The sequence below is a fragment of the Ambystoma mexicanum genome, chromosome 8 (assembly GCF_040938575.1).
Source record: "Ambystoma mexicanum isolate Mex_15411 chromosome 8, UKY_AmexF1_1, whole genome shotgun sequence".
In the NCBI taxonomy this organism is placed as follows: domain Eukaryota; kingdom Metazoa; phylum Chordata; class Amphibia; order Caudata; family Ambystomatidae; genus Ambystoma; species Ambystoma mexicanum.
In genome coordinates, this window is record NC_090929.1 from 532,115,745 (window position 1) to 532,140,817 (window position 25,073).

General features: G+C 44.4%; 1 protein-coding gene across 6 annotated transcripts in view; it reads left to right on the forward strand.

Moving 5' to 3' along the window:
- Positions 1-25,073, forward strand: part of PRDM16 (PR/SET domain 16) — a 1,279,606-nt gene that overhangs the window by 1,221,553 nt on the left and 32,980 nt on the right. For 4 of the 6 annotated variants that reach the window (XM_069610219.1, XM_069610223.1, XM_069610221.1 and 1 more), the window contains 4 exons: positions 1,963-2,050; positions 12,894-13,063; positions 14,694-14,771; positions 22,354-22,523. In XM_069610219.1, coding sequence (XP_069466320.1) covers positions 1,963-2,050; positions 12,894-13,063; positions 14,694-14,771; positions 22,354-22,523 — 506 coding nt within the window. The remainder of the gene's footprint in view (positions 1-1,962; positions 2,051-12,893; positions 13,064-14,693; positions 14,772-22,353; positions 22,524-25,073) is intronic. The other 2 variants (XM_069610220.1, XM_069610222.1) reach the window with 1 other exon arrangement.

The following is a 25,073-nucleotide window of genomic DNA, read 5'->3' on the forward strand; positions in this document are numbered from 1 at the left end:
GGAGGATGGGTGAAAACGTGAAAACGAATGCAATCATTGATTAACTAGAGCGAGGGAGATTATCTGAACCATGATTATGAGAATGGATGAAGAGTATAGTTATGCTACTAGAGGGATTAATGAAAGATTCTGAAGATAGATCCATGAGCAAAAGTTTAAGAGCATATGATATTGTAAGAATTAAGGAATGAGTTCTTAACTGTGATGTGGAAGAATTGATTGCTGAACAAGCATACAGGGATGGGTAAATGGTTGTGAGGATGGTCAAATTAGTGAGAATGCGAGGACTGGTTAATGACTGCTTGAAAGCACCAGGAGTGTGACGTCCACAGCCAGGCCGCGTCAAATGATCCAATTGTTTCATGTGCAGTGGCCAGGATATTTGAGCATGTGCCACCCAGTGCGTCAGGGTAAGAGAGTACCAGCACATGAGCTAATCTAACCAAGGCCCAAAGCATGACAGGATGCAATAAGCAAGAGTCAGGTTTTTAAACATGTTTACAATGACGTTTGCATTTAGTCTCTTACATATAGATGTGTATTCTCCCCGCACTGGCTGTCTATAAACTGTTTATGTGTTGGGGCTGTAAACCCACCTTCATTAACTCTCACCTTGGTTATCATTGCCACTTCACAGAGGTTTTAATGGTAAAAGCATGAGTGGCGTTTACACAATTGCAGTGTCTGCTAAGTGCTGTGAAGCCTTAATTAAATTGCGACAACAAAATCATTGCATCCTGCCTTTGCTTTCCTTGTTTCTTCATTGTCCTGATGAATCCTGGTTTAAATGTAACTGTCCTCTACATAGTTGTACAGAATTCTTCTTTCAGCCAGACCAGAACATACTCCCCTATTAAATATTAAATACTTTGGGAAATGTTCGTGCTCTTCAACTCACGCAACGATGAAAGAATTCTTGCAGGGCTGAGATGCACCGCCCAATCACATTACATTCCTTGTGATTGGCAGGCTCAATTGCTGCTCGAGAGCCACAGGAAAGCCTCACCAGACGTCCCTCCTTAATAACTGCAGAAGTGGGCGGAGCCTACAATGATTTCCTATTGGAATTCAGGAGGAACATACACGTCCTTTGCACTTAGGGGGTTTTAAACATGGCTCACTTACCCCCCGCTCCCCGGACAGGGCTAGCAGTGGATATTTAGATGTATGTACAAGGCATTGCTGTGTTTGAAAAATATGGAACAAATGTCACAGAGGCTAGTTCTAACAATGTTAAAAAAACATATAGCTATATTTCCCCTTGCGCAGCATGTTAAGAATGTAACCATCTAACTATTGAGGGAGACGGGTGGGCTGCATGGAAAGCAAGAGTGGGCGTTACAGAAAAAGACTCAGTTATGATATTGGAATGCCTGTGTAACATACATGTTGGTCAACCTATTGCAGTGCAACTATAACAATAAGAAATATTGTCCATTCATATTGTGTGCACCACAAACTGAATTGTTTTGCGAGCTTAACAAAGTGTCGTCATTACTGAGAATAAATGTACTATGTGTTCCACCTTGGAAAGCTCTTCGAATTTTTGCAATTTGAATATGTATTCTGCAGGCTACACAAAGCGCTCTGGAGAAGGGCATGCTTGTCACAAAAGGCTGCCTAGAATCAGTTCATTGGGCCAGGGTGGTTCATACACTTTCTCACTAATGTGTGCATTTACTGGCTCACTCACTCATTCACTCAGCCTCTTACTCACTCACTTGTTTTCTTATTCACTGAGTCGCTCAATCATCCACTCATTTGTTCAAGTACTCACTTGCATACTCACTCAATAGCTCACATTTGTGGTCATCCACCCACTCGTTCACTCACTCACTTGCTCACTCGTTCACTCACTTGTGTACTCATTCACTCAGATGGATGCACTGGGACTGCTCTGCATGCTCCTGGGTGCACCTCGCCCTGTGAGGTATGTAACCCCCCCTCTGTGTTGTTGTCCAGCAGGGTGGAGAAGCGGAAGGTGATCGACCCTGTGAGTGCGCTCAAGGAGAAGTATTTACGGCCGTCCCCGCTGCTCTTTCACCCCCAGGTAAAAATACCAATACTACAGAGATGCGGAGTGGACCCAGAGAAGGACCAGGAGGCTGCGGGTCCAGTGTCAAGATGCCATTTAATTCAGGGTCTCCCACTTGAATTCTCAATGTATCTGACCATTATTGTGTTTCGGCCTTATTCCTGGGGGTTGGTGGTCCTTCTTCAGGGTTATAAAATGGGATCTGTGTGATTATTACGAAAAAAATACTGAAAACGGAAATGTCGACCCCCCCCACCCACATGTCACCACAATTATATACAGCAGGAGATCCCCTGCATCTCCCTCCCATAGTCCCCTTATATTTCATATTACCCCAACCCACCCACATATAGGCCCTGATTCACAGAACATTTTCCAATGGTGCGCTTCCATTATAAAACGCTTCTGTGAATTAGGCCCATAATCGCATGGATATGTGCACTTTGAAATGTGGCATTTTTGGCGTTTGCCATTTTTTGCCGCAAAACTATGGGGTGATACTGATAAAATGTATGGAAGTGGCACAACCAATGAGGAAAGGGTTTGTTTTACGGAATAAGGTGATACGTCCAGGTAAGTCATGTTCTCTGTTGCAACCTCATAGCGGCTGGATCCAAAGGTCCAACCAATCCAAGTGGACCCAGGTGTGAGAATGAAACAAGAGACTATCATTGGTTTTGTTTAACATTGATTTGTAACAGCGCCCAGTGACGCCAAACTTGCTGCACTTTGAAGCGCTTGATACCAGAGATGCTGTATCCTCCTTTCTGCTGTTGAGTCTCTTCTGGAGAGTATATAGGGACAAGGCTAATTAAACAAAGGGGTCTCCTTTATCATCCTGCTGAAACTCAAATGGTTCGCCAACTTCTGAAGGTAGTCCTCTGGAGCAATAGAGCGAAGGGACCCCATGAGGGCAGACGATCATCCGCCAACTCTTTTGAGGCTTAGTTTGGCTGCCACGTCTGTAGAGATCCTGAACTCATGGTCCACTTTTCTTTGCCTCTAAATACTTTGGTCTGGATCGTGTGGTGGTGACCGGTGAACACGCCATAGAAGTTTCTTTATCCTGGACTGGGGTGGCAAATAATGGGGCTACTACTTACAGTATGGACCCAAATCTTGAGGTCAATTTACAGTTTCTAAACTTTGCTTCAGCTGTAACATATTTTCTTCAATAGAGAAATCGATCCTCTATCATATAGCATGCGCCGTAAACCAATAATTACTAGAGAATCCGCTTGTATTGCCCAACTGAAAGTCTCTTATCCCATCAATTCATGATAGGATAAAAAGGTGACTCTGAACCCTGTGGGTTGCACAAAATGTCTGGTGCAAGCTTTAAACCCACTGAGCTATCGTAGCAAGGCAAGTAAAATAGCATTGGTACTTTTGTAGGAAGCATTACTCTCTTCGGAGTATTTGGTAATCTTTACAACATATGAAGTAAATAAACCGCCACAAACTGCCACCCAAACAAAACTGTTACTCCATATATCAAACAGAGAAGGGTGAAAAGTTGAATGCCCAGATAAGGTTCAAACCTGCGACTTGCATCCGCTGCATGGGATTAGGGTAAATATTTTGCAGGTCATATTCCTGCAACCCCCTTTTCTGCTCATGTTCCCCTTGCACCCTTTACTGTTTGAGAGGGGTCGCTTTTAACCCGTCTCTCCCATTGCCCGGTTATCAAAAAACACCAAAAAACATGGTGCCAAATCCTTTACAGCAGAAATATAGCGTGACCTACTCCCATCGCATCACCCCGCTATGATGTTGTTCTGGCTTGCTAAATGCTCCATGACTCAACTGTGATGTCCTTCTGGATGTCTAAACTTCCATTTGGATGCAAGACGCATGGAATGGTATACATATTTTATTTTATCCAAATTCATGTTTGGCAATTTCCCATAAAGAAAAATGTAAAACAAAATGGCGGCAGCAGAAATAGTATAAGAATCTTCACGTTTTCCATGATTGGGAGGCAGCCGTGATGGTGGTTGCAAAAGCGGTGGTGTAAGGCAGTGGGTGCGCGCTTCCAGACAAGGAGGAACAGTGAGAGGGGAAAGCAGGACTGGAGCACTGGCCAAAGGTGAACCTCACTGAACCATGGGAGAGCCTCACATGGCCAGGATCGATATAGGTGTTTGCCATTGGATTGTGTCCAAGTTTCTCAGCCAGGTGATTGGCTGAAACATCTCTTGCGGATGCAAAAGCGAGAAAGTACCATTTTTAAGCTCCCACGAATGAAAAAGAGCCTTGTCCAACCAGGTTTTAATCCTCTTCCATAGATTGAAATGTTTGCCATGAGGTAGGATGAGGTGCTAGAGTGGGACCAGTCAGCCTTCGTCCTGGCCCTGCCAGCCTTACAAAGCATCAGCCTGCCCAAAAATGGTCTATTTTACCCGAGGCAGTTCATTTCTTCCAGAAGAATTCTGCTGTGAACCTTCTCAAAGTGAGCAATACCTTTTGTGGACGATTCTAAATTTCATTTCACGGTTAGAAAATATCCTTTAGCTATCTGGGCGTAAATGTGCCTGTTCAGAGGTGAAATGCTGCCAGCCCAGGCTCATTCTGAACCCCACAGCCAAACCTCTGCAGGCGGCTCAGGCGACTCCACGGAAGGTCGCCATTTTTTCCACGCTTTATATAAAGGTTGTATTCTTTTGAAGGGTATTTGGACATTTTGAGGCCAGTTTCATAATTATTTTGAATCTCTTGGAATTTGGGAAAATTCAGAGCCTGACGGAAGCTGGGCGTACCCAGATCAATTGGCTTTTCCTCCATATATCTCCACACCCGTCCACTCAGTAGCGCCTCAGCCTATAGGCAGATAACCCCACAAACGTGGGGGTGTCTTAAATATGAGGAGACATGTACATTCCAAGTCCCATGCAGTTTTTGGATTCTGGGAGATTGCTGTCCTGTTTGACTGTGCCAGCAAAGATCAAGCATGGTCTAACATAACGATGGAGATGGCTGCAAGGGCCGACGCTGTTTCAAAACCTTGCCTTGCACACATCTCGCTGGTTTTATAGCATGTATGTGGGGGAAGGCTCAGTAATTAGAGTTATGCCACCTAAATACAGAAGCTACATGGTATGCATTTCTAAGCAATGCCAATATTGATCAAGATGGCCTGTAAGAGCGCGGCCGTCATACCATCACTCTTTCACTTCAAAGGTGCCATGCGCCAGTGCTCAGGATGAGACCAAAAGAAACATGTATGCTTTCTTCAGCTGACACTGGTGTTCCTTGATGAGAAAATCCCACCTACAAATATTTTGTATTTGCACTGGATTTTAAAAGTTTAGTAGTGATGCCCATGGTCCCTTATATTTGTATTATAACGTGGGCAATGATGTTTGGTATGTCTCATGTGTCCTGGTGATGTTCATTTCATATGGCACCTGAGCAATATGTCATACCTCTAACGTGAACAGTTTCAGACAGGTTTCATTAGTCAGAATCCGTCTGTTGGCAAATAGTAGAGCATGCTTCAATATGCAAGGTTGTTTCTATTGAAATGAACTACCAACATGTTTCGCACATGTATGTTTCTTCAGGGCATAGTTTATAATGCGCAACTCTTAATTCTTTCTAACATAGTTCACTGTAAGAATGAGTTAATTCTTGAACTGTTCCCTGAAAATATATCTTTAATGTTGAAAGGATCACTACTAATCAGTATGCAAGTTCTTTAAGGAAGCATATGTGTACCCACTGGAATGGAGCCCTGCCTTTTTTTCCTGACCTTCTGCAGACTCGGAATGAGCTTTATTCTGTATGATGGCAACACATGTTGGTGTTTTTAAGATTTTGAAATCCTCAAATATTACAAGGGGAAGTAAAATTGTGAGCTTTTTGAAGGCTTGGGTATCACAGGAGAAAGTCAGATGTTGGCTTTCCATTATTATGTTAAAAGAGATGGAAGAAGACTGTTCATTAGCTTTCTGTAGAGTATCATGTTGAAAAGTCCTTACATACCACTACATGATGCTCCTAATCAACATCATGACTCTAGTTGTTGACTAACTATCGTGACTAGCTCTGTATTTCGATGTTATTGAAATATATTCTTGTATAGCCTCAAGGAACGGAAACATGTCATATATTCAGGATACCCCTGATTAATAGTAATGAGATACATTTGCATAAAATGATTCTAAAAATGTATGCACATTTTTCTCATGAAAATACTTGTCAGGATTCTGGCCCTGGAAGCCTGGAGTTGGACAACCGTGTTGTAGAGGGTAGTTTTGCACATCTTGCAGAATAGTGTGACATGGCACATGAGCGTGCATTGAATCATGACATAAATCGGAGTATGGGATAGTTGGTGTTTTCATTATTATTGTGACGAGGTGTGGCACAGGGATCCTTGTATATCTTGACAGAGCCTAGCACGGAAGGATTCAACACAGAACAGCAGACCTCCTCAAACGCATCTGACTTCCTCTTGCATTGTGTTTTATGGTTCCTCTTTTCCCAGTGACATATTGCACGATGGGTGTGCACAGGCCACGCAGGATGCCATTGCTTGATATGCAAGAGTTAGCTTGGTGAGTTTGTGTCTGGTGTGGGTAGAGAGGATTTGGTGGGAGAGTTCTTGGTTAGTCCAGCTCTTTCAGTGATGAAAGGAAAGATGTTTGTCTTTGGTGTGTGCTTAAGCCCTACCTGGGGCCAGGTTACAGAAAGTTTTCAGCGGTGCAAGTGCAAACTTGCATGCTATTAGCACAAGGGCAAAGATTGCCCTATTTTTAAAAACATTGCAACATATCAGAAAACCATTGCGCAATGACAAGTACAGTTGGCATGGTATAAACACGAGGGCAACATCTGACTTAGTGATAATGCATTACATTTTGATGCATTTTTGCACCTGGGCAAAGTTTGCTCTGGTGCAAAAATGCAGTGAAAATGTATTTATTTTGCATTAGGGGAGTTTTTCCCTTGTTGCTTGTCATGGTGTGATGGTTTTCTAATACGTTCCAGTGTTTTTTTTAATTTTTTTTTTAAAGAGGGCATTATATATATAGAGAGAGAGAGAGAGAGAGAGAGCGAGAGAGAGAGAGAGACAGACAGACAGACAGACAGAGAGATACAGAGAGAGAGAGAGAGAGAGAGAGAGGGTTAAGCTTTAAGGCCACCCGGCCCATCAGTGCATTAAACACTGGTCTGTCTCCAGCTCTGTGTTTGCTCCCCTTCACCGCAGATAAGACTTCCCGATAGACCGCACACTTCACGAGGTGGCTTGCAGCCAGAGGTTTTTATTACCCTTGTTAAGAGCAGTTCTATGAAGGCTATTTTATGTAATATTTTGTTGCATTGTTCTCTTCTGAAAGATTTTCCCACCTTGGATGAATACCCGGCAGGTTTGTGAAAGCTCAATCCTCGTTGGTTTCTCAGCTAAACTTAGTCCACCTCATTGTTTCTCACCAGCCCGGCAGTTTGCTTAATAACTTCCCCTCATTTTCCTCCCACCGAGTCCTCGGCTGTAGAACGGCGACAGGCCGGGCCGGAACATCCTGTGTTTGTGTTCCTCATAATGGTGGGGCTTTCTCTTTGTAAGGGATCTGCTATCTCAGGACAGGGAGGAACTCACAGGACAACGCAAGCCCCAGAAAGATGGTGAGAATCTGCAGGCCGTGTACTTGCCACACAGACTAGCCATGGTGGAGTCAGGGAGCGCGTGATCGCGGAAACTTTGTATCCAGCTCTCTCTCTTGTTAGGACTTCCCATAGCCACCAACCCTGCATAGTCCATGATTGCGACGTCTGGTCCTCATAGTCGCATCTATGGGCAGGAGCGGTTGGGAGAAGTGCACCTCTACTTTCAGAAAATACATTTTACTGTTCCTATACCTTTATTTTTCAAAGACACTGTTCCGGAATGGCTTAGTTTTAAAATAAAACTGTAGGAAGAAGTTAAAACTTGCACTTCAGTGCACTGCACTGAACATTCTCTTAAAAAGCAGGTGTATTAGGGAGTTTGGATTGCGCATTGCAGGGGGTTTGACGATGAGGTTTGTGCGGAGCGGGGGACGGTCAGCAGGGAGCATATCTCCACTACTTCTTTTCGTACACTTCGACAACTGCCTGTGGGTCGGAAATAAATACAAACTCTGAAAACGTTCCGTTACTATGAAAAGGAACGTGAAATATATATTAGTGCCAGGATTGGATATGGCACTTGGTATCATGTATAAGTGCTCAGAAACCTGTCAGGTAAAAGGACCCTGGCACATCTATTTATTTATTTTATTTCTTATAAAACGCTGCACGCCCGAAGGCCTCAGAGCGCTCGAAGAGAAGGTAATAAACAGGAAAGGACCAGAGGCAGCAAGATTGAAATTCTATTCAGAAAGATCAAACAGTAATGTAACATGGTTTGTCAAGTGATGAAGTTTAGGGTTGACGTTTCCTGGTTGCATACTCTGCAACTTGATGAAGTTACATCTTAATTGCCGGTCAAAGAATGAAATATAAATAGATCCAAGTACCTGCAGCATTATCCATTGAACAGCTTCCAGTGCCACTAATAAATGAATATATGCAGACGGTGCAACTCCAGTGAAAGTCTACTGTTTTTTGTGAGTCGTTTTTATAGCCCTGGAGAAGCTTTTTTGAACTACAGAAGATCACGTGATATCCCTGAAGTGCTCCACCATCGTAAGAAGGTGGGACTTCCTGTTTTGATGATTGACAGGTACCACCTCCTAGGATCAGTCAACCATCTTACTTGGAGGGCATGCTGATTTCCCAAGCCTCTTGCCTCCCGAGTCATTCTGCACATGTACAGTGTCATAATAGGTTCAGTTCCCAAACGACCACAACCGAAAGCCAGGAGACTTTTTAAGCAGACCTTTGCCTTCGAACTGGCTTCAGGTCTTGTTGACCAACGCAGGTATCTCAGCACAGAAAGTCCCTACACAGTACCCGGAAGTAAAGGCTAAATAACTTGGGAAAGCACCAGTTTCACCATTATCCTATTTGTGGGAGGGTGTTGGGCTACACAATCTTTGTACATCTTCTGGGAATGGCAGCACATTAGCCCTTTCTTACATCAGCAATGTATTCTGCTTGGCTCCACTAGCTGATGGAGTCACCTAAAATGCAAACATCTCTCACTAGGACACAAAAAGTCCTGCACATGGAAGCCCTTATACATGAGGTCATTATTCTCACTCTGAACTAGTAGAACAGGTAGGTGTCTGCAACACATGGCACTCCAGAGGTTTTAGACTTTGGGCCCGATTCATGGAAAAGGGTGAATAGATCCCGCAAAGCCTATGTGCTGAGAACAACTCTGCACAGCCCGCTGCGCAGAAGAAAATCTGCGCGCTACGTATTTTCATATAATTGTTCACGCAAAGTAACCCTATGGACTAGTCGTGGCCGGAACGCCCATGACACGACACATGTAGAGCTATTCCAGCCATGGATAGAGACCTTTGCGCATTCTTTGCATGTGATGCAATGCGCCCTGTACAAACTGCCTGCAAACGACCCACAACAAGGCCAGCACCCTGATGGTAGTGTGTGGGGTCCCCCGTAACTATTCCCAGTACCCCCTCAACATGCTTACCATGTATCATACAAATCCTATTTCCCGGTACACATGCGTGCAAACCCCTGTAAACATCCCTGCAACCCGCTACACTGCTTACGTGCACCTCTAAGTCCGATCGAAGCTCTGACTTCATGTATGCATCCCTAAATCCAACATCCAAACTTACCTCTGCACGGTGATTCCTATGCTCAATTGTCTGGATGCCTGTCTTTGGGAGGCAGATAGATGGAGTGCTTTGCGTGGCCATTTTCATGACGAGAGGTTGCATGGACAGATCCATGAATACACTTCATTATGTGCACTTGCGGGTGTGTGATGGACTGCCAGCGGTCCTTCCCTCGTAACACCCACATTTTCCCTTGTTCTTCCCCATTGTGTGAGTTCCGCCCCTTACTCTGGTCTATGCTCAGGCCATGCCCATGATCTACGTGGTGTCTGTGAGTTCCGCCCCATACTCTGGTCTATGCTCAGGCCATGCCCATGACCTACGAGGTGTCTCACGCAAGGCACTTGGCCTTTCACACAGATGTGCCGAGCCTGTGCGAAGTCCCCGCAAAGTACGAAAAGGTCCAGCATAGTCGATGCCATGAATCGACAAACAGGGTTTTGCACGCGGTTTGGCGCGCAGTGTCCCAATTTACCGCACAAATAATTCCATGAATCAGGTCTTATGACTCCCATGATCCCTCACCATTGGCTATGCTGGCTAGGGCAGATGGGAGTTGTAGTCATAAATATCTGGCGAGCCAAAGTTTGAAGACCACTGCTGTGGAACAATAAGAGGAACGAAATCCCATATTTGCTTCATAGAAGTATAACGGAAATGTTTGCTCCTCACTTTTGTAATTCACATCGAGGTTAACGCTAACATTTGATAATAAGGAAATCAATGGGATTTTTCAGTGTAAGGATAAGGGTCACATCAATCAAGAATAGTTTAAAGGTATTTCACAAGTCACCGTTTTATATCAGCAGTCACCTTTTTCAAAAGTTAAAACAGATATTAAAGAGTGTAAAGATAATGTTGGTAATTATTGTGAAGTTCAACTGAAGGAGATCCACCAGAGGAGATCCAAGGAATGGCATATCTTCATTGCCTTAAGAAGTGATTTAAACATTCCTATTCTGACGTCTGCTTTCTTGTCTTTTCTCATTTACCCATTAACCTGCACCACTGGACAGCCCAGGCATAGCTCCAGCGCTTTGACCTCCAATAACAATTAGCAAAGTCGAATATTCTTATCAACGTTTACAAAAGTTATTTTACAATCACTCTTGACTGCTAATAAATACGTTCTAAAAACTAAAATTAAAATGTTTACCAGTTCAGTGGAGAAAAAGTTTTCAAATTCACAAACTTCGCATATTTTTTCTTAATTTTCTTGGAATTTAGTGGAGTCACATCTGAAACCCCAGTGTTTCCCCAAGGAAAAATAATTTTTATATTTCACATGAATGCATTTCATTTTGGTTGTTTCAATATGTATATATCCAGAGTGAAAGGGTTGGGGGAGAGAGTGCATTAGAATGGAAACTAAGTGCAGGGATATTGCAGTAGCGGAGGCACCAGACCAATGCACCAAAGTCGAAATAATATACATTTTTATAGTGCTGCATTCCTGATTCTGCACACTTCTAAACACTGCAATAAAATCTATTGTCCTTGCCCCGTTTAGTGGTACTCATTTTATCAACCAGAAAGGATAAAGGGCTGAGTCGCCCCTGCTGGAATTAGAACTTGCAAAGTGCATCCTTTCGCCATTTCAGAATTGAGTGCTTAACCTGCGGGCCATCCTCTCAGCGCTAGATTCGGGACTCCAATCGCTTTGAAGGGTTACTGATCCCCTGTAAAAGTTAACAAGTCATCTAGCGGTCTAGGCCCAGTGAACTCTGTCAGAACGCTATGAATTTACAAAGCCGGCCTATTATTTTGGCTTAAGAATGGATATCTACATCATTCTGTTTATTGTGAGTGATTACAGTAGCTTTTTTGCAGCACTCTATTTTGAACAATGGCCTGGCTCCAGCTGTCCCCAGGGCCCCGTTTAATACAGTGTAAACGTGCAAAAGGTCAGCCCTAACTGGACAATAGAGCATCTCGTGTTTGATGTACGGTTTCCTACTGCTTTCCGCTCACCCGTCTCCAGCTTGCCTCCTCCCTCGGACTCTTGTCCGAGTCCGGTGGCTTCCCTCCCACTCCCAGTGATGTCATTGGCAGGGCCAAGGCATTTTTGTGGCCTGCAACTCCCATGAAAGTTTCCAGTGTTGGCTGTTCTGCGTGTTCCTGTCAGAATTGTATTGCATGCACAGAAATGCTACCTGCCTCCTTGGTTTGAAGGCTTGTGACTGAAAAGGCATGCATGTACATCCTGTGCTGTGGCTGAGTAATCCATATCATTCTATGCCCTTGGGTTTCCTTTTCCAAATAACTGGTAGGAAGTGCTGGAACTCAATGGGGCTGATTCGCCAATCGTGTTTCAACGAAATGAAAAGCGCTTTGCGGGTCAGGCGCAACGTCTTCAACTGAAAGGAGCCCAGACTACAAAAAGCAAAATGCACTGGTTGGTTACTGAAAAACGCACTGGAAAAGGTGTGACTTGAACTCATATGGTCATTCTAACAGTTGGAAGCCTGAGCCAGGGAAGAGGTTGATAAAGCTGCCCCCATTCGATGCCATTTGTAAATATCCTGCCATGTTAAAAAGATTAATTGCATATGCCAGTCCTTCCACTGTTTTCCCCCTGTTTCCATGTCCCCGCTTCTGCAAGACCTGACAGTGCATAGGTTACAGCTGTATCTGCAGTGAAGTCACTCATGGGTCAAGAGGGCCTGTGAGGCAGGAACCTCTAGGCTAGGAGTCTGCATCCCTGGCTGCAACCTTGGCTCTCCAGATGTGTTGGACCACAACTCCCAGCAGGCCTATACAGCATAGTCAATGGCAAGGGATTAAAGGGATTATGGGAGTTGCTGTAGAAAACACCTGCGGAGCCGCAGAACCCTGCTCTAGGCCAACACTACAAAGTGGGCCCTTCAGGATTGTATTAAAAATACATTTTTGTCTTCTTTTTTTCTGCAGGATGAGTTGAATGTTATGTAGTAGGGCATGCAGTTATTATTAAAGGGTCCCTGATACTAAGAATCTAGATGTAGATGAAAGAGCATCATTAAAAGTGTTCAAATGTGTTCAATTGTTTTTTCTTAAAATCTTTACTACTTTACTAAAAAGAAGTCTGAACCTCCTTAAGCAGGCATTGCGCGTTGACTAAACTCTGCAATTTTCTTCTCCAGATGTCAGCCATAGAATCCATGACTGAGAAGCTGGAGAGCTATGCAGCCATGAAAGCAGACACAGGAAGCGCCCTTCAGCCCCTCCCCCATCATCCCTTCAACTTCCGGTCACCGCCCCCAACGTTAAGCGACTCCATCCTACGGAAAGGCAAGGAGCGCTACACCTGCAGGTAGTAGACTCGCGGGAGAGGGGGCACACGTTCCATTTGTATGATGATCCGCTCACTGTTGAAGTGGTCGTTTTCCAGAGTATTGAGGAGGTGGTAACAGGAGTTTTGGGCGCAGCAGAAACCATCGAAGTAGAATTCATCTAATTGTTTTTATCGGATTTTGCTGCAGATATATGTGTGGGGTGGCTTTAGGTTAATCATTAATGTAGGGGTGTTAAATGGGGTGGGGATGAAATCTACTTCAAAAAAATATTTTCTCCCAAATCACATAGGTCCTAGTGAGGTGTGGGGGTAGGGGAGTGAGGTGAAGATGCTCAAATTCATCGCATGACTATTTACCTGCCATAGGTAATTTTGCTGCATTGCCTCAGGCACGTTTTCCTGTGTTTGCTGCCCTACTCCTGTCTTGTCTAACTTGCCTTCTCCAATGATCTCTAATGAAATGGCACATACCTGGCGCAGCCTTAAAAGGAATTTCACTAATTCCGTGCTTGACGGGTTTTCTAGAACACAGACATGTGACCAAGCACAGCATGGTGTCACTGGCTGCATTGAAGGGTTACTTTGGATGCTATCCACTGAAATGGGAGTCTACGCTGAGTTCCTCTCCTGATTGTAGCTGGTATTTTTCAAATCAAATGATAGGTCATTTTTATTGATTCTGAAGTGTTGGAGGTTTACATTCGACAGTGGTGGGCAGACTAAGACCATCTATACATTTCACCTACTCTGCCCCATCCCGCAATGCCTTTATGTAGGGAAGTGTACTAGGTCTATTGCATGAGTAAAAACTCCTCGAATTTATTTTCCTTTCTTTTTTACCACCTACATGTAGATGGTGGGTTGGGGTCAGGCAATGCTGATGGGGTTGGTGGTGATGGGTATTGGGAGGGCAACGTTCTGTGGTAACGTTTCGGGCACACACAAAATATCCAAAAAAAGTATGTATTTTTTATTTTTATTTTTTACAATAGACATAGCACTCTGTAGTGTGCATTCTAATCTCCTAGGTCCCCGTGTACCCCTCGTATTCTCGTTCAATATGTCATTGATGGTGGAATTTCTGGACAAGTTTTGCAAATAATTTGCTGTCATCTTATTTGCTATTCTGCGGGTTTATGTCCTGTTGTACAACGACAAATCCCATATATAGCGCGTACAGTGCAAGTCTGTTTTTTGTATGGATCCTAAATACTGCATATCTGTTGGACGAAACAGACTTCCATCTACTGAATGTGCCAGGTCAGGAGGACCTTTGTCGCACCCATCTAATTAAGTAGTTTTTCTAGGTGGTAACTTGGAGCTTGGGGTTAGTATAACATGTATAATGTGGCTCACACAAGTCCTAGAGGTAGCCTTACTGCAGCAGGCGTGGCAAGAGCGTACGCCCATCTATGGTCCATTACCAAAGACCAAGCTGTCAAATACTGGAAGCTGCCGTAGTCACTGACTGAAGGGCCTTGGTTACTCGCTCAATGGATTGTCACATGGGAATGCAAATGGAGACATATATAAAACAATGCATGCTATACAATGGTAAGGCATAGTTGAACATGTCGGTCTCCTATGTGTTTTTCAGGTTCCAGGCCGATTGCGGGCAGTGATATATATTTTGGTTTCTGTATTCTAGGTACTGCGGTAAGATCTTTCCTCGCTCAGCAAATCTGACCAGGCATCTTCGAACGCACACAGGTGAACAACCATACAGGTAATAAATCATCTCACAACAGGAACCCTTAGACCTATTGGCTTTGGTCACTTTGTAACTGACCCTATATCTGTGAGAGGAAAGACAAAGGCACCACTGATATGGGGGGGGGGTGTGATTTGTTGGTGATGAGTTTGTGAGGTTCTCTAGCTATCTTTTGTGCGATATATGTGCATACATAATACAGCACATTTTAAATGATTGTAGTTGACATTGAAATAGAGGGTTTATTTTGTTTTGCAACACTATGATTGTCTCAATGGTTCTATGTCGTTTCATCGGCAGTTATTTTTTCGATGATTTTTTTGCCGAATATTGATTTTCTTCAAAAACAAATATTGATTTATAAAATATATATATTTGCCCGCAAGGCCACTTTCTCCCACATTTACTCCCTATTCCCCATCCCCTTACTCTCTTTATTCCCTTACCCACCTCCTTATATTTTTCAGTGAGTTTTTTCGGGCAACAATTCTTAGCAAAAAGCGAATCGAAAAATATACTGGCGATGTAACAACATCATACCGTCTCATTGTAAGAACATAAGTTCAGTAGAGTGCAACAGTAGGGGAAACGCGAACCTGAAGAGGACTCGGGGAGCAGTACTCTACTGCCTGATACCATACGCACCTTCTCAGGAGGCAACACGGGGATGAAAATGAACTGTATGTGCCAGATGGGCAAAATCACTCCACTGGCACAAAACAGCCCCACCTATAAAAGCCTTCCACTCACACAGTGTGGTCGGTGTTGGGACTGTCAGCGCAAAGCCGGGAGCAAAGTAGGCCCTGTACCTTCAGCATAAGTGGCGGGCGGTGGGGAGGTGGGGTGGGGGTCTGATCTAGCTGTCTATTGACCTGGGGCCGAAATATATAACGTGTATACTTTTGCCAAAAATAGAGTAAATGTATTTAGCACCGTTTGCTGCTTCTGTAACACGCATTAGAGTAAACAGGTTTTGACGCAATCGATGTTGCTGAAAGATTTTAGCAATTAAGGGCCGAATTCATGGAACTTTTATCACGATGCAAAGTGACTTTCCATCAAATCCAACAAACTCCTCGGGCCTGATTCATGGAATTTTTTTGCATGCTGCAAATGCAAAAGAACTCTTTGCAGCATGAAATAGGCCCATTTAGTGCGGTGCAAGGAGTACTTTTGCAGTGTAAAGTGACTTTGCACTGTAAAAATACACTTTGCACCGCTCTGTGAATTAGGGTGTTTGTTGGCATTGCAAAGTCGCTTTTCACCAGTGCAAAGTCACTTTGCAGCCCGCTGAAAGTCCCATGAATTAGGCCTCAATTGTTGTTTTCCCTGCAATCAAGAAGGTGTGTTTTTCCCATGGAATCAATTAGGGAAGAATGCAAATAGAGCTTGCTCCAACTTCATAACATTTTGAACCCATGCAACAAATCCAAGCACATAAACTGATGTTTCCTTTTTTTGTTTTTATATAATAAGATCTTGCTCCACTTACCATTGTAAAAGATTGGAGTTTGAGGCACAATGTGTGTCTCTTTATATCGCACAGAAAGCATAGTGCACAGATCGGATCTTGTCATGTTTCATCTCGGTGCCAAAGCCCTTATGTAGTATGAATGTGGCGAGACCTGTTTACTCCAGTGTGTAGTACACAGGAAGCAAAAGGGGTTCTCTTTATCGGAACCCTGCCATTGGAATTTTAGTTTCCATATGTTCCCCATGAACTGTGCATATGGAGGCCCTTTAGTGCGATGTAAAACACTGAAGGAAACTGTTCTACTCATTAGCCTGGCTCATCAATTTCATCAGCTTGTTTGGCATCTTGAGATGCCTAATTGGGGATGACAATGATAAAAAGGGTGCATGATCAGAGCTCCGGTTCACATCCTAAGACTTCAAGACAAATGTTGTTCCAGACAGAAAAAAGCACAGCAAACAATTCAGAATGGTTAAAGTTGACACTTAACAATGACTGGTGGGACATACATATTGTCCCCGTCATACAGGAGAAACCCCTGCCAATTTTTGATAGTAGACTGGAGGATCACCCATACCGGCAAATAATGCTTCATCCACTTCCTGCTTAACATGCTGAGAACACCACACCTTACCTATTAGCAATCTTACCTATAGCCCCTCAAAGCAGCACACCACGTAGCAGCGCGCCTCATTACAGGTTTCTGCAAATTCGACCGTATCGCTCCAAAAATGTGCACGATTCACAAAATATCACATTCCCCACCGCCCCCACCGCCATCCTCGCTGGCACAATGTCTTTAAAATTGGGGGTTCAACCCCGAACCTCCTTCCTCAGTCGCTGCTGCCTCCCTCCCCACCCAAGAATTCCCTGACCCCATAAACACACAATCACGCAATACACACACATACAAAAACACACAATCACACATAGATGAACGCTAACCTGTTCTCCCGTGTGCGGCAGGGGCATGGCAGCTCGATTTAGAAAGACTGCTCTGTGTGGTCACAGTGTTTTCTTTCTGAATAGAAAAAGATATGTTCACTCCATACGGGACTTCACACCACACAGATAGATACATACAAAGATATATGCATGAATGATAGCACTATATAAACAAACTATTTTGCCTAGCTTTACTCCTGAAATTATTTGGCATAGGATCTCATAAAACCTGCTTTTGGTTGCGTCTGGGTTAAAGGACCTGCTGTCGCATACAGCGGGTCAATCTTTGAAGCTCTGCCTGCTTTTACAAATAGTTTTGTCTTGCTCATGAAAAGCTCCTACCGCAGACCCCTATAATGTTCATGAAATGCAAGACTCATTCCTTGGCAAGGAAGAGCCAACCAACTGCCTCTTTTTTCACCAGAAATGAGGCAATAGTCGGTAGATGTATGGCCTAGTAAGATCGTTGTTTTGTTCTCCCCTGTTCCCCTCCCTTGCCTTGTCGCGCTTTGAAACGCTTGTGTACGAGCGTGATGGAAATAAAATATCAATATCAATATACACCTGCAGGATCTAGCGCTGCCTCTGTGGTGGGGTGGGGTGTTGGGGGGGGGCAGGGAAAGGTTATCTTCATCTATGGAGGAAAGAAAAAAGCATGGGTCAATTCTGAATCCACATCATTGCAACACTTTGAACCTCAAATTACAAGGCAATTGAGGAATTCCTTGTTGAAATGCTCCATCGCTGCGGCACCATATGTGGCGCAAAGTTACAAACTGCGCCTCTGTCACAGTGTGTGCCCTGCCCTACAGGCCATTAGAAGGATTGCATGGTCTGACACTAGAGAATTAGCCATCACGGGAGCTGATGGCCCGAAAGTCCTGGACCACTTAGTAAATCCAATAAAGAAGAGAGACTCCCAAGTTGGCAAAGGTTAGGAAAATAAAGATATATTGGGTCTGGTCTAGTCCCAGGGAACTCGCCATGTGTGTGTTTTCTGAGTAATGCCGGCTGCCTTCTGGACTATGTAGCCTGGTAATGGCGCCCTGGGGAGCTGCTGGTATGTTTGCAAAGCGCCTCAATTATCAATGGCTGCTCCCGCTCCCTGAGAACCGTCATTTCCAAGTGCAGGATCTGGAAAGCCTGCTTTGCAAATGGCTGTCTTATCTGCCGACCTTCCCACATCCCAGGCCTCTTTGAGAGCGGTGCTGTAGCTTACAAAGTAGCAGGAACACTGAGAAATGGATCGGTCTCTAGAACTTCTGTAATTAACCCCCGACCCCTAAGCCCCTTCTCCAGACCTCAGCTCCACCATCATTGGCATGGAGGCCTTGGTGCATTTACAAATGTGTGTCTTTATTGCCAAGGCACAATTCCATCTGATACACCAGTAACCCTTTGTGACCAATACACATGACAGGTGGACAAACCTTACAGGGAGAAAATGTGTGTCAGGCGTTGAAGCGCAGAAAAAACGCCAATTGTTTTAATAATAGATGTATTAGGTGTGTTTATAATACTCATACAGGACTGAGATAGTTTGGCAGAAAGAGAAATTTGAAAACCTAAGTGCTTGTACTGTTATGTTAGAAGTGAATTTGGCTGCAGGTAAACGCAAGGTGTGGGTCGCCTGCAAAGCTTGCCACAATTTGTAAGTTATAGAGCAAAGGATGCATTCACACTGCGCACAAATCACAAAAGTCCATGCGTAAGTTCCATGTATTTCATTGATTGTAGGTCAGCCTGACAGGTGTTTCGAGCTATGTGCTCTTCGTCCGAGGCTTGTGTAGTCTTGGTGTCAATCAATTGTCGAGTGACCATGGGCGCACTTATTGTGCAAGCTGTCATCTATATAAATCACTGTCGCGTTTTATTGCTCAGCCAATCGCCACTGGTTTAATCTACCTCATAACGGTAAATGGCTGATTTGGATCTGTTCGGAATTATACCTATAGCCTGCGTATTACACCCATATTTCTATAGCAGGTGCTAAACACTATGAGCTATCTTGCCGGGTAGTGCACTGCTCTTACCTAAGGTTGGACTACTCTTGCCTCGGGTTGCACAAGCGTACAATGGATGTACGTTAAAATAACCTAGGACGAAAAGATTGAATTGCAAAATGCCGAGGCACACTGTGCCACATTTTGCAATTCTACTTGCCATTTTTTTTTTAAAATGTCCCCCACATTCACTTTCATGTATGCGGGGGACACCGCTGCTACCCCCACACACCTACCCCAGTATTTTCAGATCTGTGCTTTTATGTATATATCTTATGCAGCAAACCCATGTGTACGGTCGTAGAGAGTTTGCAAACGCTGTGCTACCAAAGAGGGCACACGTAGTGCACATTTAGTGCACGCGTGCACTGCTCTTGTCTCAGGTTTCTCAACATGCAGTGTCTCGAGAGATTCCTGAATCCAAGTGGTGCTCTGTTTGCATTAGTAACACATTTTGGGCCTGATTCATGAAACCCGTAGCACGGTGCAAAGTCACTTTGCACTGCTATCAAACACCCTGATTCGCAGAGTGGTGCAACGTGCGTTTTTGTAGTACAAAGTCACTTTAAATTGCAAAAGTACTCTTTTCACCGCGCTAAATGACCTACATCCCGGTGCCAAGAGTATTTTTCTTGCAGCAATGCTCTTTGCACCACTGTGAATCAGGGTGTTTGTTGGCAGTGCAAAGTCATTTTGCACCAGTGCAACATCACTATGCACTGTCCTAAAAGTTCCATGAATCAGGCCATTTGTGCCACTTAATCTTAACTGTGTGGGGTGTCAGCTGCTCGCCACTGCTTGCATGTAGTTATTTTGAGCCAAAGAGGACACCTTTTCCTAGGCCATGCATTCAGCCTGTGTAAACCCACTTTCCTCAACTTAAATTTCCCTGAAACCTGTATGTACACCACTGTTCCTAAGTATTCAAAGGGGCCGCTCTGTCTGGGTCATTTCCCTAGATTAAGAACATGTGATATGCAAGTCCTGACCCCGCCAGAGCGACATTTAATAGAGTCCTTCTCCAGTAACGCTTGCAGGTACCGGCAGGCCAAGGGGTCCCGAGCCAGGGGGCTCTCCCTTTTCCCTTTTTTAGCTTGAACTAGCTTTTATCTGCCCTTTCCCCAAATCTGACCTGCACCCCCATAGCTCACAGCCTAAGTGGGAACCTGTCAATGAGAGCTGTTTCAAAGGCTTCCTGAAATCGCCTGCTTGTCCACATGGCAGCTACCATGAAATGTCTACCGAAGGACCCCAACCAATAATTCAGGGGTTGTGGGATGAACCTCCTTTCTGAGCTCCCTGGGGGATAATTACTTGTAGTCATGTTCGCGCATGGCTATAGCACACCTGACATAGTAGTGAAGGACGGGGATGCATCAGTCGTTGCAGGCTATAAAATGGCGCGCTGGCTTCACTGAAGTACAGCACAATATAGTGAGTTATTAATTTGTGTGTTTAAAGATGGAAGACATAACTAGCAATGCGTGTTTAGAAAGGAGGACAGTTGTGAAATCTTTGCAAGTGTAATGACATAAAGAAATGAATTTCAGACTTTTGCATCAGATTCATATCTTGATATTAGCACCCACTGGATGGGGGGCGTGGGGATCCCTGCCAATCAGGAAGCTCAGAATGCGGGCCATACCTCATGTTATTGCCCATGACCTGAGCCTCCTCAGAAGCAGGGGGCTGCCATCTTCCCTGTCTGGCTCACGGTGAGTCTTCCTGTGACCCCTTAATTCAGCTTCCAATTTCCACATCCCCCCGCCCACTCCCCCTTGAACCCAACCTGTGCCCCACTTGCCTGCAGCGGCCTTGTACCTCACCAACTCTAGGAATACTCTGTGTTCTGGCACCTCCCCACCATGGCATAGGCCATCATGGAAATGGAGAAGGGACTACCTGTCTCTTTGCACTGTGGTGCTAAATTGGCCTAATTCACTGTGCAAAGAGTAGTTTTGCAGTGCAAAGTGGCAAAAATGCACTTTGCACCGCTCAGTGAATCAGGGTGTTTGTTGGCAGTGCAAAGCCACTTTGCACCAGTGCAAAGTCACTTTGCAACTTGAAAAAAATTCCATGAATCAGGGCCTGGGTGTTTTACCACCCCGTCAAATTCATAGTTTCAGAAGTAAAACTCAACTTTTATGCCTGGTTTTGTGTGGAGGTCATTACCGCCGTGTAAAATCATTAACGCATGTAAATACCACCTGCATTAGTTACTGATCCCCACTGGGTCCTACAGGCCTCGAAAATGAGGAATACATGAAGGGTCTGCATGGCTCAGAATCATGTGGACCCTTCCCTATACCCCAGGAAAGTAGCTTGTTACTGCATGTGGTAACAGAAAATGAGTTCCCTGTAATAGCGCCAGTCTTTGATGTGCTAAAATGCTGAAGTCATTTTCAGTCCCTGAACATGCAGCTTGCATATGGTGCTTAATGTCCAGATTAGCTTGTCTATAGGAGCTTCGACTTTTGGTAGAGACGAGAACTGAGACACAGAGGGATACAATGATGTGCACAGGTTATTGATATTGATATTTTATTTCTATCGCGCTCATACACAAGTGTTTCAGAGCGCGACAAGGCAAGGGAAGGGGAATAGGGGAGAACAAAAAAGAACGCACAAGTGCAGGGGGGAGGGGGAGAAGTGCATGGAAGGGGGAACAAAAGGAGAGTGTGGAGAGAGGAGGAAAAAAAACTAAAATAATAATAAAATAATAAATAAAAATGCAACAAACAATGGGAGTGCAGCCAGCAAGTGGCAAGTGCTGGGTTTATGGCAGCAGGCTGGGTAGGTCTGAAAGTGAAGGAAGAAAAGGGGAGGGCTGTATGGGTACAGATACAGACCCCAGTGCAAGGGGTAGCCCAGAGGCAGTGCGTGAGGGTGGCAAGATGAGCAGGTACCTGGGCCCGGAGGACAGAGGGTGGCCAGGTGCATGGTGCCATGGTTCACACAAAGGTTCTAAGGGGATCCACCGATTTCACATTTCCTAGTGCTGCAGTCAACAATGGTACCACTGGGCTACTGGACAACAAATGTACACACTGTATTACCATTTTGGTACCATGCCATTGCCATTAACTCACGATGTGGTTACAATGTAGCAATTCTGCACTCGTCCCCTGTTTTACCAGCATGTTGGACAGTGATGTTTGACTTCTGTCCTTTCCAGGTGTAAATACTGTGACCGGTCCTTCAGCATATCATCCAATTTACAGCGGCACGTTCGGAACATACACAACAAAGAGAAGCCCTTCAAATGCCACTTGTGTAACCGATGTTTCGGGCAGCAGACCAACCTGGACCGGCACCTTAAAAAGCACGAACATGAGAATGTTCCAGGTAGAAAAATTCATTCAAAATTCATATTTTTTATTTTAAAAAATACTTTCTTAAATAGTGATTGCTTTTAAAGTTTCATATGAGATTTTTTTAAAGTGCTATTGAAAATCCGTGTTTTCTTTTTTTAGCAAGTCAAAATCCAACCTGATGTTTGACATGTTTTCAGTGACAAAGAGAAACTAAAGTGTTGATCAACTTCTTTTTTTTTTTTTTAAAGGGCATAGTTACCTCAACAAATACAATACAAATGTATACCCCATTTTAATGTCCTGATCGAACCAATATTTGCAGATCTCTTCGCACCCCCGGATTCCCAGCACAAACTTGCAGTGGGATTTCGGATTCCTGGATCTTTCAATAGATCTGAACTAGTAAATATGTTTTAAAAGAGTATGCTTGCATTATAAGATTCAGCCAGGTGATTCAGCCAGGTGATTCAGCCAGGTGATTTTCGGTTGAGCTTGTCCAAAACAAGAATCCTATCCATAGTTACCTGGTCTAAGGGGGTAATTCATGGATTATTTGCGCCGAAAAAATTGGGATTTGTGCGCCATTCTGCCCGCAAATCCCCATTTGATTAACAGGGATTTGCGGGCAGAATGGCGCACAAATCCCGTTTTTTTCGGTGCAAATAATACATGAATTACCACCTCAATCTTTAAGACATGGAAGCCTTGGTACGGAATGATTGTTTTCAATTTTGAGGGTGACATCCCCACATGCTAGATTTTTTCAAATCTATCTGTAGCGCGAGCAGGCCTTTAGAGATGTATTTTCCTATTTCTAGCACCTGTCAAGAGGATTCCATAAAACATGCTAGAAGTCTAAAATATGCTAAATCAATTTGATCAGCTGATGGGATTTAATTAAGAGCCGAAATCATTGCCCAATGGTGCCCCCTGTCTAGGACACACAGTGCAGCAAGGCATGCTTTGGTTCTGTGCAAGGAATGGCGGCCTGCCCCTCCTCTACACCCAAAGGTCCCCCCACCCCCTCTGCTTGAACCATTTGCAAGATGAATCACCATTTTGATTTGGTGATTCGACAAAGTTCAAATCACCCAAAATGTCAGCGCTTTGAAGGTTCCTGAATGCAGTTGAGCAGCACTACCCAAACTGACCACTGCTGATTTTTGCCTGGAGCCAAATCAAAGTTCTCACTCACCCTGATTACAAGTTTGACGATATTTTAGATGTTTTACCGCAAACCATAAGATTCAGTCCTAAAGCTCTTAATTTTTGCCTGCTGTTACAATGAGGTAATTACTGTCGCACAAAAGCCATACCACATGCAGTAATTCCCATGGAGTCGAATTCCTCCAGAATGGGCAATGCCTTAAAGGATCCACATCTCGTGGAAATATGCAGAGCCTTAAAATTGATTCATGATTACCGCATGTGGTAATCATATCACTGTTTGTCAGTTTTTCTGGAGGAATTACCTCCAAACTCAAGATACGGGCCTTGCGCTCCGGTTCATTTTCCAGGTAAGTGTGTGGCCAGTAAGAGACTTTTATTTATTGTGCTGTGCATGCATTTGGCACTGCGCACTGGTCATTCCAGCAAAATAAGCATTTAATATACAACATGTGCTTATGCTTTGAAGCAAATGTACGTTCCTAAAGAAAAGTTCTCTGGCACACTGTGCTGGCTGTAGATCAGCACTAGTAATGAGGATGTATTAACTGTTGCAGGTGTTGCAAAAGTAATTTCTCTACATCTCCTTATTATATAAAACTATTCCTTATTCCGGTCTCACTATCCATTACATATGTGACTAATCATTTGTGGGCCATATTCGTGCTTTAGTAATTAGATCTTCCCCCTGTATTTATTTATTTATTGGACATTTGTATGGCACCTATAAACAGGTGTTTCTAGGCGCCACAAGACAAGATGGGGGTGTGGGGGTGGCATGGGAAATCATAAGAAAACAACAACAAAGACCGGTTATATTGGCCTTGTGACAATCCTACCGTGCAAGTGCATGACAAGATGGTAGGTGCAGGGGGGTGGGAGGTAGAGGGAGTAATACAGGAGTGGGGTACCCCCACCGGTGGGGGCAGGCAAGTGCTGCTCAGGCCAAGACAGCAAGGGCAGGGGAAAGAGGGGGAGGGGAGGAAGAGTGCAATGGAGAGGGAGGACTAAGTTCGGATAGTTCGGGAAAGGGAGCCCGAGGGCAAGTGGTGGCAAAGTATGCTGGGGGGACAGGTAGGGGGTGGTCAGGCCCCTGTATGACTCTGAAAGGACCAGGCCCCACTCTCAGTGGCAGATGGAGAGTTTTGCATGGGAGGGGGAGAGGGAAGGAAGAGGAGCAAAGGAAGGTCTTGAGAAGTTTCCGGAAACATTGGAAGGAGGGAGGCAGGAGGGTCCAGCCGAGGAAATGGATCTACCTCCCACTCTCTGCTTGGAGAAACGTTGGAGCCAGAAGATCGAAGGACTCTGGCTGGAAGGAATATCAGGAGAGAAAGCTGGATGTAGAGGGGTCCCAGGCCCCAGATAGCCTTGTGGGTGATGCAAAGAGTCTTGAATTTGATCCTTGCAGTCACTG